A 15,722-nucleotide genomic window follows, 5' to 3' on the forward strand; every position below is an offset into this window, starting at 1 on the left:
ATAAGAGATTTAGAGTGTAGGGACGTAGACAGAATATCTAAATTGACACTTCAATAAATTAATAATTTAATTTTTGTAAGTCTTTTAGAATATTTCGTCTTATTACGAAACCAATACGTAATATACGTCGAAGATAATACAAATATTTGAATAGAATAGAAATTATAGTAATAATATGTAATCTTGAGCACATGTTCGAATTTTTTTATTCCAAAATTAAATTTCTGTTTATTCTCCTTATCGGAACTGGTGTTAACAGAAATCTTCTCAGGTATGTCCAAGCTTGGAGTTGCCTCACGCTCAAAGTATTCGCTCACACGATTTTCGCTTTTATCACAATCGGCTTTGGTACCAATTAGCTTCGAAGCAATTTTCCAAATCTCGATGGCGTGATGTGTATAGTGTGACCGAGCACATTCACACAGTATGCGTTCCAATATTTGCTTTTAAATATCATGTATTGTCAGATATCATTTGTCTAAAACATTTAAGATGCACAAGAACAATAGATACTGTAACTAGGCACTTAGTTTTATAGTATGACAATAAACTAGCAATACGTAGAGCATTTGACATAGCAGTGGAATAATGTGGCTGAAAAAAATACATATCTGGTTATGTGATTTGGATCACAATTGACCGCGACAGAAGTTATCTTTCACATTAGTCGATATAAAATAGTTTCCAATTTGCGGAAATTTAACAAAATTCCGATTCGGTAGAGCAAAATTTAAATAATTCCACATTTCTCAGCCGAGGGGACTCCCAGCGAGTTATCTTCAGACACGGGAATCACATGTCAGGAGCTGGCACCACCAGCAGATATCCGTGAGTTGAAAACCATTGGACAATTATAACTTCATGGGGTCTAACTTTTTGACAAAATATAAATTGATACATTCTTGTTCAAAAGATAATAGTGAAGTGTGAGACTTAGAAGATGCTTATAGCTAGATAGCAGGTTTTTTCCCAATATAGAAATAGAAATGTCGTAAATGCTATTGAGATAGTAGCACAGGACATTACACCAAAACCATTAGCATGCGCGGTTCATTGTTGCTGTTATATTTGATTTATGTGAATAAATCTGTAGAAGTCATTCTTTTGATTTCAGAGATCATAAACAAATGAAACGTGTACACTCCGGCAGTGAAGACGAACCGACACACTCTGGTAAATGTTAAACTATTAAAGAAAAGTACAAATGATAATTTAATCCATACGGTTTTTTCAATACACCTAAATTATTTTAAGGAGAAGAAGATATAGCCTTTATAGATGTAGCACCTAATTCCATGGCCAAGTTGCCTGAAAAGGGTATTTTGAAGAAACACGGATATGGAGCGGTAGACGGCAAGGATAAATGGGCTGAAGATTCTCAATCTGAACAGCTAGAGGCTGGTTCGCAATCCGATGGTCAAGAACATACGGGTGCAGTGGCTGACATGGAGTATAAGTTTAAGGTATAATTTTATTTACTATCATATGAATGTCAGACATCTATGTATACTGGAGAAGACTCGAGCATGAGAACACCTCATGAGGCTAAATTCTATCGACTAAAAACTAGTCATATTGTTTTCAGGATCTAAACGGATATCACGAAAACATAATAGTAGCGCTTAAGACTGCAGCCGCCCAACGAGCGAGTGCAGGGCAAGCCGTTGGTTCAGGGGACCTGAGAGCTTTACAGGAATATGAATATAAACGAGAAAGAGTACCCAGTGCAGAGAAAATACACGAAACAGAACTTCGGAGACAAAGAGGCGATGAAGAAGAGGACGAAGCGCCACCGTGCGGGCCCATCAGAATCAGGAACTTAGAAGATTTAATTAGGCAACTGGAACACCATTCCAGCAGACATATGAGCCCATCCGGGTCTGAAGATATTCGAATGTCAGAGACCGAAGCCGACCGTCATTATAGGATTGAAGGCGAGGTGCCACCGTGAGTATTTGGATACAATTTCTTCAATTATATAAGAACACGTTATAGATATGTATAATAATCAAGTTACGTTGACACACTTTACTTATGTAACACCGATTCTGATCTAAACTACGACAATCGGAACGCTGAGGCACTAAAGTGTTCACTTTGAAAATAATCTCTTTTCATGACAAAAATATTCTTATTTTTAAGTAATAAAAAAGCATAAAATAGAGAAATGATCATTGGTAACGCAGTTACAATGTTTGTTTTAAAATTAACATACCTAATATAGAACCAAATATTCATCAATCGAAAATTGCATTTCAAATATTTAAGTTTCATGTTAAAAACCTCACTCATTGAAAAGCCGAGCAAGACTCTTAAATCTTAATGTCAAATATTAAATATAATTATGTTTCACAAGTTCTATATTTTTATTTTCTAAGTCATTATTCCTAATCTCCGAAAATCGTTGTTTTAAAAGAGGTCAAACTAAGTTTATTGTACAGTCGATGCCGAGGCCGGATCCCTCCAACGGAAGAGGAGGCCCGTTTCGGCTACCCGCGGTTCAGGGGCAGCACGCGTCATCATCCCGCTATGTTCGGTCCCCCGGCCACCTCCCCGGGCCTGCTAGCCCACGCGTCGCTCGGACCCCACAGCTCTCACCCACTAGCGCACGGAGCTCTTCGTGCCCCACCCGACGATGACGCTCTGTATGAAACCGCTGATGCGGAAAGATTACGGGATGCCCCCGACAGTGAGAGGTGAGCATCCCCGAGTAATGACTAGTTTCTTTTAATAATCATTATACGTACAGAAATACACCTCGTTAATTATTTTTTTTTTTTTGTAATTTTTTTAAAAACTGTTTTGTTAGGATTTATGATATGTTATTAAGATATTATATAATTTTGTTTGAGTTAAACAAAGTGCGATTTAGTTACAATTATGTTGAGTTCAAAATTGCAGTCATCAGTTAGTCAGTCTCTCAATAAACTGATTATACTGAGGATATCTTATAGAGATGTGCCGAATATATCTTTAACCGAATAAAAATATTTGACCGAATATTGGGTCTAAAATGTGGCGAATCAAGTAGCCCGAAGTATTCGGTTATTCTGATTTTGGCGAGACATTATACCTATTAGATAGAATAGTAAATTTTATATGTGTCAACAACTTCTGGAACAAAAATTGTCACATTGTTAAATCTCTGAAATCCTTGTCTGTAGAAAAAAGTACTCAATAATTTTTGAGGGAATATACTAGAAGCACTCGTGCATAAGAGACGATACGATAATCAAAGCTGATGTTTGTTTCATCATAAAATATTCTGTACCTACGATTGCCAAACTAACTTCTTTCATTATAAAATGGTTCTATTTATTAATTGGATAATTGTTCTATAAACCTAGTATTTGGCCAAATATAAACATAGAAGTATAAGAGGAACTTGGCAAATACGACTATTCAGCCAAAATTCGGCGCATCTGTTATATCTTATGTATTATTTTATTTATAATATTTTTTTTTCAGCAACACACCACTTACCAACACTATGACTTAATGATATGGCGGGCTCTGAGGGTCTAACCGAAATTATTTGTATTTCAAAGAGAATGTTCCTATAAAGTTTTTCCCATCGTATCTTTCAAAACTGCTACACTAGACAGAGAAGATTCTAGTTAGCATGCAAGCTGGCCGGTTTTCCCACAAATAAATAATGTAAACATCCACACCCACATTGGCCATTAGCTTTGAACCGGTCAGCGTTCTCCAGATCCGAGAGCCCGCCTCAGCGACGCGCGTAGACTCTCCGTTCCTCTTCTTTATCATTTTCTAGTGATGAATTTATTCAAGCTCAACAACAGTTAGCCCGGTGGGCGAGTGAAGAGGCTGTACCCGGCCGCGAGTACTTCCCGTCGCCACACTCCCCGCGCTCCCCGGCCGGCAGCTCCGCCAGCGAGCTTCCAGCCGCCTTCCCCGAGTACAAGCACTGACACTCGACCGGCTCCGGCCCACACCTGATGGATATGTGAATACGTAATGAATGTAAATAGACGAACTAATTGCACAGTATATTTAACGATATGACTGAAATAAATAGTTTTAGTGTTACAGCGTGTCTCAGCGCCGCGGCGCCGCCGGACCCTCTTATGTTACATGTTTACATTCGTTTTAACTTGATACGCTTTATAACTCTTACTATGTTTGGTAGTCCGGCGGTGTCGTAGGTCTGTATGTTAGAGTTACACTCGGTATTTAAGTCATCGTTGTATGTAACTAGTTGTAAGTGTTGCCGGCGCTAGGTCCCGCGTCTGACGAATCCAACTCCGCGGACTTCGAACCTAGCTTACGATTTAGATAGGCGTTTAACAAATTGACATAAAATGATATTACGTCGGAGCTTTAATGTATCGAGTGTATTACGTTGAAGTTCTAGCTCGACGATATTAAATAACTGCTAACGAGACGTCACTAACACCGCGCCGCTTTAAAGCGGTGTGCAGCGCTGGCGTGATCAAACCGTCCCCGGAGAGACGCTCGTGATTCGACACGCCGTATCGACTCTCCGATCCAACGCCCAACTTCATCGTCATCGTCACTAATGAGAACACCAGATGTGCGTGAGTGACTAACTGTTTGATAGTTGTTTAGACTCATGTCACCGGCGATATCCAACGGTAATAGTGTTAACATTTAACTAGAAACATTAAAACATATTCTAAAATAGTTACCTATTTAATGTGAATATAAGTTATGTGGGATTTTATCAAATATATATGATGTATAGTTATATGAAACGAATTTAAACTGGGATGTATGTTGAAGTGAGGTCGTATTCTCAATGTAATGTGAAGGTTCGGATAATTTTAGAAAAAAAATCTAGCTTAGACGATTAGGTAATAAATTGATGTAAAAATATGTTATCCATTAACGTAACCGAAGGAAATGATGTCTAGTGCTAATTGAATTATGTACGAACGGTTACTTAATATCATTGTAAACGCCACATTACATTGGAAATTCCCTAGAATGTTACATTTTCCATTTATTTTATTGCTACAATTTAGGAAGTTAAAGTTTTAACTCCTTGACGCTAGGTTTACGCTAGGTTTACGCTAGATGGCGTCGCCACACGTTTAGTGACTCCAATTTATAAGGTTAAATAGAAAACAGTAAATCGAATAGAACGAAATGACCGACATTGGCCCCGCGGATTTGCGAATAATATTATTATTTACATACATATACACACGTATTATTTAATCACCGTTCAGCTTACGATATTATGAATAATAAATACATCAATATTCGTAAACGCAGCCCGGCGAATGTCGTTCATGAATGCACCTAAAACGTTTGAAAAACGGAACGTTTTAAGTAATTTATCTCTTAGATAATTGTTATGATATAAATAACTAATATTAAATAGGTATCTAGGTATCTAATTACGCGTACAGGGTAGTGATGAATATATTACTCTGCGACTGGGAGAGACACTCGTGGCGATGCGAGCACGGGAGTACTGTAACGGCTCATATAACTGGTAGATATACAATAATATCCGTAGACTAACATGTTCAAACATAGATTAGGGCATAGTTTAAGGAGGTTTAATATTATTAATGATTTTTTTGCACAATAAATTAAATTGCTTTAAGTATTATGTAGATTAATCGATGTAAATAGTATCTACATCATGCACGTTATTTTATATAGCATCACACGATAGGCACTTTTATATAACGGGTTATGTGTAAAAGGGAGGAATGTTACTGCCAACTAAATGTCGATTAGGAAAAATAATAGTTGTTAAGTGTGTTTTGCATTAACTCATAAATGCAAGATATATTGTAAGCATTGTATAAGGGAATATATTGATAACGTGTGCGAGGCGTATGTCGCTGATGTACAGTCGACCCACAAGTGTGCCATTTGTGTGCGAGTGTCAACCCCAGGAGGCGTCGCGTGCGCGCCCTTATAGCTACAAACACACATGCGCGGTTAAACTTAATAATAATAAGGTTATCTATAATAACATTTTAATTTAAAGATGATAAACAGAACACCGATTATTTATATGTAAGATACCCTCTGGAAGTCCGTTTTATTGATATTGTTATTGGAAATCGAATTCGTATATCGGCTGTAAGTGGTAAACCTTAGTGTGTGTGGCACTGTCATATATGGCATCCCGCGCATGCGTGTTGCGCGCAGGCCTAATTCGTCAATTGACGTCGCCGATTCGGGCATTGCTCACGGTTGTGATCCAGTTGGTTGCGAATCTTCGTATTTTATTTATTTTTGAAGGGACGTACAATTAATTAAACTTTCCCTGAATTTTAACCATAATCTGCTCCGATAAAGCGAGGCCTCACAGTGATGTTGAACAAATGCATTGATCTTATTTGGAAAACCTTTCGGAGTGTACAACACCAATTGAATACTTTTTATTAGCTAAATTTTTAAATATCTTTAAAAGAAGTAATTACATACTGTGATAATTTGATTAATTTAGATTAAGATAGGTTTTAAACATGTGGTTGTCATTTCAAAGAGTAAACTATTAACGACATACATAGCAACAGTTTATTTCTCTGATATTTTTAATAATTAAGTTTCTAATCTTTTTTCATTCATAAAAAAACTTATTTAATGCTGTTCAAAATAAATATGAGGTTTTCGATCATTTTCCGTATTATTTCATGAACCGGGATGCTCTGAATCAAAATACAAACTACGTGGATTTGCAATCACTATCACTACCTAACAACTGATCTAGTGTTGTTAATATTAAGTATTTATGTAAAATAAAATACGAATTTTAAACGACAAATGAAAGTTGATACGTTGTTTTTTTCAGTTTTTATTTTGTCCTTGTAAATATATTTGCTATATAACTAAATGAATGTAACATATTATTAACGAAAACGAATAGATGAACACAAATTTTGTTGAATGTTTTATTGACACACTCGCTTATTTATTACCCTTAATAGAGTAATACCTTGAACTATTTAAAATATTTAACTCTATACAAGTAAAAGCTTAAAATAGCTGGCGTTATCGTGGACGAGCGCTGGGAAATAGATTGAAATGTAATCATACCACGTAACAATAATCTGTATTGATATTTTCATTAAGAAATTGCAATAATATTAATTTATAAGAATCGTTTAAAAAGTTTTAATGACTAAAAAGAGAAAAATAAACTTGAATCTAATTACGTTATACTGTAAAAGTTTAAGCCAACAAATCAGTGCTTTCACTTTTTCTTCTAATCAAAAACTTCGCAAAGTCATCCCTCTCTGGATCAAAGGGTCGGATCTTTTCGCACTGAGCAGCTGTCGCAGCTTGCAAGATCTGTTCTCCGTAAGACTTCACATCATCTCTCTTCAGCTCCGCCATGTATTTCCGTGTTTCCATAATGACAACAGCGTCATCACGAGCCATCGACCAAACGCTAGGTTTCAATCTCGGCAGGACGTTGTGCCCAACAAAAACCCCGTGGAACAAACCCTGAAACTGGGGCTTATGGGGATAATGGTCCAGAGCAGTTAGAGAAAGAAAATGGACTTTACCATAATCCACTTCTATGTAGGAATCACGATCTTCGCGTAGAAGCAACGGTGCCTCAGGACCGCTTTCGGAAATCTTAGCATCGAATTGACTTAACACAGCCATTCCCAAGTTCTGTTCTGTATCTAGACTCATTAAATTAGCATCAAATGCTTTGCGATTTTCGATTTCGTATAACATCCTCATAACATTCCGTTCCGAAACATCTGTTGCTCGTTTATAATTGACGCCATGTGAGGACTTCAGCATATCTTTGTCTTCGCAATCCAAACCATAGGCTATGTACGGGGAGGTCACCAGATCGCCAAGATATCCTCGATGAAGGTAGCGATCCCCGCATTTACAAACTCCAGCAGCTAAAGACACATTTGGACGACAGACCTCCGTCTCCAACCACGTAAAAGCGACACCGTGCTCTCTGAAATGCTTATACTCTGGAAAGCATATTTGACTAGCCAATTCCTTTAAGCGCATATGATAATCCCAGTCATAAACTCCCATGCGGTTGTCATACCTGAGACCTAGAGTATGTCTGAGGCGATGTTCCCAAAGTTCGCAAGCATTGAACTGGTTTGTGTTACCCGTTGTCCAAAAATTCATAAGAGTCTCCATATAATCTCTCTCGCGATACTTCATTTGATCCACTGACACGCAAGGCAGGAGACAACTCATGTAATCAGGGTTTGTTATCATACTGACTAGTTGTTGTGCTTTTGCAATCAAATACCTCGAAGTTGGTGGTCTCAACAGTAAGTTGCCATAAATTTCCAGGAACCGCCTTGATTTTTCAAGTAGACCGAATCTTGTTGTTTTCTCTAGAGCAAGTGACAAGAGAAGAATTTGACGAGCCACGAGTTCCGGGCAGCCATCAATAACGAACAAATTCATGTACCGTCTTGTGTGCCGATAGGCCTGTGCCAAGGTTTTAATGAGATGCCTCCCATCACATCCTCCGATAACAAGAAAATTAAGCTCATAAACGCTTTCATCGCCATGTTTTAAATACTCCGATTGTAAATCTAGCGCTGGAGTTATTCCCCAGAACATTTTGTCTTGCAAACTCGACTACTTATAAAATAATGACCGTCCTGTCAGTTCCATAGCGACGTAAACAATAAGTTGATGAAGCATGAATTAGGGCGTTACCATGGCGACTAGCTATAAATGTAGCATAAGAGGTCTGGATGCCACCTACACGTTTTTATTAATTAAATATATACTTACTGCTCTAGATAATCACTGAAGTGGCAATAAAATTCCTTCGCTATCAAAATAATAAGTCCGTATTTATAATATGAAATGAACCGAAGTAACATCCTATTGGTGAAATAAAGTTACAATACAAATATGGGACGGCTTTGGAGTGAAACCGAATAAAACTGCTTCATTAGGTAGAGGTTGGTAGGTTAGACATCTTAAAAATTATCCCACCCTATACAGGGCTTCTTAACATTTTTCTTTCAAGAATAGATCGAAACGATAACATATATTTACCCAACCAAGAACAGAACCAGATACAGCCATAAAGGCAGAAGGGAATATCGTAACAAAAACTAGTTTATTTAAAAAAAATTACTCGAAAACATTAGTTCTATAAATAGAGTTTGCAACAACACATGTTGTCTGTAGCATGTTGTTATTATAGTATATATTTTATATATAAATCAATGACAAAAAATACTAAAAGAGATAATCAGACATTACGAGAACGTAGATTGTTCAGTGCAAACATAAAGAGAGCCTCGATGACGTCCCCTTTTTCATATATAACTAGCTTTTGCCCGCGACTTCGTCTGCTTTAGTTTCAGAATCAGAAATGTATAGCTGACCGAGCGAACTCTATTCCTCCTTAAAGGAAGTAGATAAGAAGATTTTGGATTTGATCAACTTATTATTTTTTCTTTTCAACCGGATGAAAAGTATCTTATGTCCTTTCCCTAGTTCTAAGCTATCTCTCCGCCAATTTTCAGCCAAACCAGTGCAGCCGTTCTTGAGTTATAATGTAGATTCATTGACTCATATTTAAGTCATAATTTACAAAATAAAATAAACCCAGATGTATTACAAAAAATACTTTTTTTACTTAGGATAGTGTTAATTATATAAAAAAAAACTTGCTTACTTAAAAAGTGGTATTAAAAATAACAGTTGATTTCAAAATGTTATTAAAATTCATAAATAATTCCAAGACAGTATTGATATAAAGATATTAAAAATTAATTAATTTTAATTGAAATATACTGAAAATATATAACAACGACGATAAAGAGTTCTGAAGTCTCCAACTCCGATACGAACTTCAATTGAATTCAGTATCTGAGTAATTTACGTTATCTTACTTATTATCATTATTGAAGTAATAGCACCACGTAGTGTACGAACCTTAACCTCAGTCTGGAACTTTATAGAATAAATAGGATTTGTTAATATCACCATGTCAAAGGAAACATTATGTATTTTCTATTAATTATTTTGATACGATCAAAAACTGGCTAACACCAACTACGTATGCCAATTTAAACCCTTATAAAACTTTGTTTAGAACATTCAAAGCAGCACTCGGAGTGGACGATGCACGACGTCACTAAGTGATGGTCACTTTAAATAAACGTAGCATGAAATTAAGATTAAAAACTTGATATGTAAAGAAGTACACTTAATAGTAAATAATAGTCATCCCCATATACTGTTTCGTTGTAGTGAATTGTGTCTGAGAATGAGGCCGTTATATCAAAATGACTGATAAGCCCGTACTTTGGTGCCTGCAAAGCCAGTTGGATCTCAATAACCCTGTAACGTGAGAGATGTTTTCTCACAAGCTGCTATAATAATCATGAGCTGTAGGAAAAAAAACTAACATAACAATAATGGTACTAATTAAATAACCTAGACATTTAAAAATACTACGAAAAATTGTAAACGAAATATAAAAAAAAATCGAAAATAATAATAATGATGTTTTAATATTAATAAAAAAAAACAGAATATAAATCGTTGTGTAACCTGCAGAGTTTAATTTATTATGAGCGAACTAGTGTTTTGTCAGACTCCGGCTACGTCAGGATCATACAAATCTTTTTGACAAGTAATTTAGAAAGTTATATTAAATGAATATATGTATGTATTATTTTAGGTCCGTGAAAACAGAATGGTTGTTCCAAAATTAAGTAGCAGACCTACATTGAAGCTTAATACCCTCTAAGAGGAAAACAAAGATTATATAACTTACATAAATAGTCCACGTAGAGTCGCTCTCTGACGAAAACCTAGACGAAGTCATGTCATGTCGTAAATATATATTTGTTCAAAGATTTCAATTATGTCCATTGAAACTTATCTTAAGATTTCAATGGACATAAAACAAAATGCTTATCATATAGTACGTTAGCCAGTTGGGCGCATAATTTGGCTCGCTTAAGGTTAGAAGTAAAAGATTATGGGCATGAATACCACTGGACTTTTTTATTTGATTAATGTATCTCTTTTAACATCAAATATAAATAAAAAATGATGTTTCTATTTGATTTTTTTTAAGTAATTTATTTCAGACTACCACAATATCTGCAGTTTTTTTAATAAAAACTAGTACAATTAATAAGAAGTGTTGGCAAAGAAAATTTTTATCTTAATGCCTATAGCTCTAAAATTATGAAACCGAATTTTAATTGAAGTAAAAAAAAATTGTTAGATTTATTAAAACGCTGTTTAGAGTATTATTTCCTGGCCGTTATTGTGAAGCAGATAAGCTTACAAAAACTAATTATTTTAATTAAAATTAACATTTATTCAAACGATTTTCCTGTAAAATTACCAGAATATGATGAATAGGGTTCCGTCGTTATATTATTTTTCTCCTCATATATTTTGTTTATTCAGGTATCGAGTAATATAGATTAAAAAGCAAATTTTCTATTAAATAAAATGAAATTTGTTTTCAATTTAATCCGGTCCAAAATTCGTTCAGGGCTGAGAAAGTACGAATATGAATGATCTCACAACGAGAGCACTTAATGTATTACTTTAAGTCAAATTCAAATCTGAAAATAGGAAATAATATTTTGGGGCGCCACCTAACGATAGTAGCTTCTTTAAAATGTATCCTTAAGATTTTTTAATAATACATAGGTATTTTATACATTAAAGGTGTAAGTCAAGGCCAATCCCGGAAGGAAACAAAACATTAAGTATTCTAGAAATATGACCATATTTTTTACGCTTAAAATAGACATTTTATTTTTCATGATAAATCATTATAAAATTTCGTCACACGTTTAATAAATCTTAAATAATTAAAAAGATTTAGTATTCGCTGTTCAATAAAATATACCCAATAATAATATGTTAGCGGCTAAGTGATAAAATAAATAGTTACAATATGTGTAATAGTTATATATAATACAAGGAAATATGTTGCATTGTTAATGAAAATACCCAGGACCATTGGTGCATTGGCTTTCGAGTGGTGACTACATTTAAAATGTACTCATTTCAAATATTTTTCATAATTTTATTGGTAAGTATTTCATTTATACATAAAGAATATATATAAAGAGACCACATTCATGGTCACTTTAAATTAATTATGTACGAATATTGATATGAAACATATGAAGAAAATAACTAATCGATTTTAAAGATTCAAATGCTGACATATTTTTGTGTAATTGTAAATAGTCTTAAATATTTATGGAAATCATTTTAGCAAACAAAAGGTATAAAATGTATTCTAATCAAAGCGTTTAGATAAACAAACAAAATTTTTAGATCCACAGCCACCTCGCGACATCTGATGAACCGACAAAAAGCCTTCCAGACCCCAAGCTGTTTTTAAATATAACAAATCCCAGTGGGCCTACAAATGTGACTGAAACCAAGCTGACAACAAATTTAACCGAAAAAACCATTGCTACGAATGTAACCGAAACTGGACCGCTTACAAATGTAACTGAAATTACACCAGGTCTAAACGTAACGGAAATCAAATCGGGTCCAGTTGTAACCGACATTAAACCGGCTACAAACGTAACCGGCGTTAAACCGGGACCAGATGTAACCGACATTAAACCGGCTACAAACGTAACCGGCGTTAAACCGGGTCCAGGTGTAACCGACATTAAACCGGCTACAAACGTAACCGGCGTTAAACCGGGACCAGGTGTAACCGACATTAAACCGGCTACAAACGTAACCGGCGTTAAACCGGGTCCAGATGTAACCGACATTAAACCGGCTACAAACGTAACCGGCGTTAAACCGGGTCCAGGTGTAACCGACATGAAACCGGGTCCAGATGTAACCGACATTAGACCGGTTACAAATGTAACTGACATTAGACCGGCTACAAATATAACTGAAACCGAACCAGCTACAAATATAACCAAAATTAAACCAGAAATAAATGTAACTGAAGACGATCTGACTACAACTGTAACCGAATTAGAGCCCGCTATAAATGTAACCAAAGCTGAAACGGACATAAATCAAGACAAAGATGTTAAATACATTGGAACTGAAAAAAAAGTACCAGTGCAAATCAGTGCAGACACAAACGAGTCAAACTTAGATACCAGGTTTGTACCACATCATAAACTATATGCACGCTTTTCTGTGGAAATATTGACAGATATATATTTGGGATAGATTTTTAAATTTTTAATCTTCAAATCTTTTAGAATTTTTTAAGAAGAATTAGTTTTACCTTTTAACGTTTAGTTACGAAATATTGTAGAGGAACTCCTTACAATCGATTGACCTTTTAATTATAATATACAGATCTTGATTTTCTGAAATCCGACAATTAATGACGTAAAGTTAAGGAAAGAAATTCGTTCGTTTCAAATTTGGTTACGCAGAGAGAGGAACTTGGAGGGTGGAGGTGAGTGTTTAATGCGCGTTAGATAGGGGCCTCCTAAATCTACACCAGGGTCGCAAGTCCCAGTCATTGTTCAAGCTCCTCTCCCTGCAACGCGATGGTCCCGGCACCCGAAATGTGAATTCATGGAATGCTGAGAGGTTTCGTCTCTCTATAGTTACTCAACAATATTTCCTATATCAGATATTTTGACCAAAAATCTTTCGTATTTTTTGAATGTCCTTAATGCATATGTCAATTACCTGTCCCTGGGCTGTAATCTGAGCTCTGCGCTTTGCATAAGTCGTGACTACATAAGGTTTTACTCATTATATATTTAATTTATTTTACAGTTTTTTTATTAGACCTAAATAGTGTCTCTGAAACTTTTATCTGATAATTTACGGCAGAGTCTTAAACGATTGACGTTTGTGTTATATGTTCCTCTACTTTAAATAAAGATATAAAATCTTCAAAAAGAAATGTTTTTATACATTTTTTTTTTTCAGTGCAAAAGAACTAAATGATAAACATGTCGATACAAAAAATACGTCTTCGAGTGTTACTGGAATAGTAATTGGCTCGATAGCTTTAACTCTGATTGCTTTCTGTGCCCTCATTACAGTCTACAAATGGTACAGCAAGAGAACTTACGGTTAGTAGTATTACATCTATTAATTTCATTATCAAAACATTCTTATGATCTCAATAATATATAAAAAAGAAACTTTCAAATTACGTTACAAAATGTTATAATATAAAAACAGTTTATTGAAGAATTCGTAAATACGCAAGTCCTACATACGTAAAATCATACTTAATTCGGATATTGTATTAATATTAACAAAATGTATATGAGATTTAGAAACAATCTATCACCATGGGCATAAAAACCAATACACGTAATATGATCCCAGTAACATATAGTAAAAACATTAATGTAAGAAGTGTTTCACACGTAACTAGTTAATTACTCTGCGGTTAAAGCATAAAGCGCTGTCTTCTCCATCCGCTTACACAATTAACAATGGATAGGTAGATTTTGCAAAAGCATATCTTAGGTACATTATGTTTAATTTGTACCGTGATATCAGAAAGATGACATGATAGGCCCTTTGTGTCTTCTGTTACCAATTCAGCGCTTTTTTTTGGCGCTTTGAAAGCGATTCAACAATTTCCTTCTAGCCAAGAAGTTATGGCTATGCGGTACTCCCTGGAACATATACAGGAAAACACTAAATCCGAATTCTGACTCTCGTCGTCTTATCGGAACTAATTAAATTTTATGTCATGACCTCGAAAATATTTTCTAATGTACAGTCATTTGTTTCAGTTGTCAGAAATTCAAACGTTGAAATGAGACAAGCGTGATACATAATACATAGATGATATTATAGTATAAGTTAACTTTAAAATTAAATAAGTATTAATAAGTATTTTATGAATACAGTAGCTTGAAACGACCGGAGAAGCTGCACAATATTATGAGAGGAAATGAGTTGGATAAAGAGTGGGGCGACGGTTATGTTTATGATACTATTGAATCATTTAATAATACCACTGAAAATGCATTTTAATAAATAAAATTAAATGTATATTTTTTGATTGATTTAATTATTTTTTATAGTTAGTGTCTATTTCCAACAATAATAAGGCAGTCAAAGTGGATAAATATTAGGAAAAAATGTAAAAAATTACAGATGTCGCTATTGTACGTCTATAAATTTTTTTTGATAGTAAATGAGCACAATATTAAAAAACAATATATAAATTTCATACAATCAGCCGATGCGCCTACTGAAGCTAGGTTTCGCTGCTGTCCTGAGTATATTTCTCCAGCTTCGCGGCCAGCTGTGACACGACATGCTATAAATGGTTGAAAAAGTTTGACAGTATAATAAGCTTTTAATTTAATATACATTTAAAATATAAGAGAGAAGAAGAGAGAAGAAGAGAGAAGAAGAGAGGGAAGAGAGTTTGTTTTTTATACAAACTGCTCCACTCTTTACAAAAGTGAACTCTATTGGACGAGAGCCTTGGTCTGTTTCAATGTCTGAACGAGTACAGTCTATGTCACGTAGATATGTTTGTATGTCTATTGCCTAAGCCCCATCACAAAGAGAAGGATTTTGTAAGTTGGACATTAGGGTTGTGTTTGTATATATAATATATCTGTTTGTGGCATCTAAGCTCCCAAATAAATGTACCGTTTGAGATCTATTTTATTTGAAAGGCAGTTTCCTTGCGGTCTTTACTAGCTATATTTAATATCAGTCTAGAAGTGTTAGAGGTAGAGGATTTTCCTAAATGTTGTAACGAATTTTCAGTATACAAACTCTATTAAATTTACAATGTC

General features: G+C 34.9%; 3 protein-coding genes across 13 annotated transcripts in view; 2 read left to right on the top strand and 1 right to left on the bottom strand.

Moving 5' to 3' along the window:
* Positions 1-6,815, top strand: part of LOC116767215 (disintegrin and metalloproteinase domain-containing protein 33) — a 230,798-nt gene extending 223,983 nt beyond the window's left edge. For 4 of the 10 annotated variants that reach the window (XM_061527421.1, XM_061527423.1, XM_061527424.1 and 1 more), the window contains 6 exons: positions 754-828; positions 1,115-1,173; positions 1,255-1,463; positions 1,586-1,947; positions 2,442-2,696; positions 3,776-6,815. In XM_061527421.1, coding sequence (XP_061383405.1) covers positions 754-828; positions 1,115-1,173; positions 1,255-1,463; positions 1,586-1,947; positions 2,442-2,696; positions 3,776-3,932 — 1,117 coding nt within the window. In that variant the 3' untranslated portion in view covers positions 3,933-6,815. The other 6 variants (XM_061527427.1, XM_061527422.1, XM_061527429.1 and 3 more) reach the window with 6 other exon arrangements.
* Positions 6,816-6,922: 107 nt separating this feature from the next.
* Positions 6,923-8,609, bottom strand: LOC116767216 (dynein axonemal assembly factor 3). Its single transcript, XM_032657437.2, has one exon. It carries the CDS (start codon positions 8,560-8,562, stop codon positions 7,180-7,182), a length of 1,383 nt encoding a protein of 460 aa, XP_032513328.1. The 5' UTR covers positions 8,563-8,609; the 3' UTR covers positions 6,923-7,179.
* Positions 8,610-11,870: 3,261 nt separating this feature from the next.
* Positions 11,871-15,580, top strand: LOC116767313 (uncharacterized). 2 transcript variants are annotated; one of them, XM_061527402.1, is made up of 4 exons: positions 11,871-12,028; positions 12,280-13,085; positions 13,876-14,021; positions 14,700-15,580. In XM_061527402.1, exons 1-4 carry the CDS (start codon positions 11,993-11,995, stop codon positions 14,735-14,737), a joined length of 1,026 nt encoding a protein of 341 aa, XP_061383386.1. In that variant the 5' UTR covers positions 11,871-11,992; the 3' UTR covers positions 14,738-15,580. The 2 variants fall into 2 exon arrangements, with proteins under 2 accessions (XP_061383386.1, XP_061383387.1); XM_061527403.1 differs by having other exon boundaries at positions 14,817-15,580.
* The last annotated feature ends 142 nt before the right edge of the window (positions 15,581-15,722 follow it).

The sequence above is a fragment of the Danaus plexippus genome (assembly GCF_018135715.1).
Source record: "Danaus plexippus chromosome 9 unlocalized genomic scaffold, MEX_DaPlex mxdp_26, whole genome shotgun sequence".
In the NCBI taxonomy this organism is placed as follows: Eukaryota; Metazoa; Arthropoda; class Insecta; order Lepidoptera; family Nymphalidae; genus Danaus; species Danaus plexippus.

Excerpts from the sequence above, each read along its gene's own strand:
- LOC116767216 (XM_032657437.2), bottom strand. The coding sequence starts at position 8,562 with ATGTTCTGGGGAATAACTCCAGCGCTAGATTTACAATCGGAGTATTTA.
- LOC116767313 (XM_061527402.1), top strand. The coding sequence starts at position 11,993 with ATGTACTCATTTCAAATATTTTTCATAATTTTATTG. Across the intron at positions 12,029-12,279 it reads TATTTTTCATAATTTTATTG|ATCCACAGCCACCTCGCGAC; the intron begins GTAAGTATTTCA and ends CAAAATTTTTAG. Across the intron at positions 14,022-14,699 it reads GTACAGCAAGAGAACTTACG|TTGTCAGAAATTCAAACGTT; the intron begins GTTAGTAGTATT and ends CATTTGTTTCAG.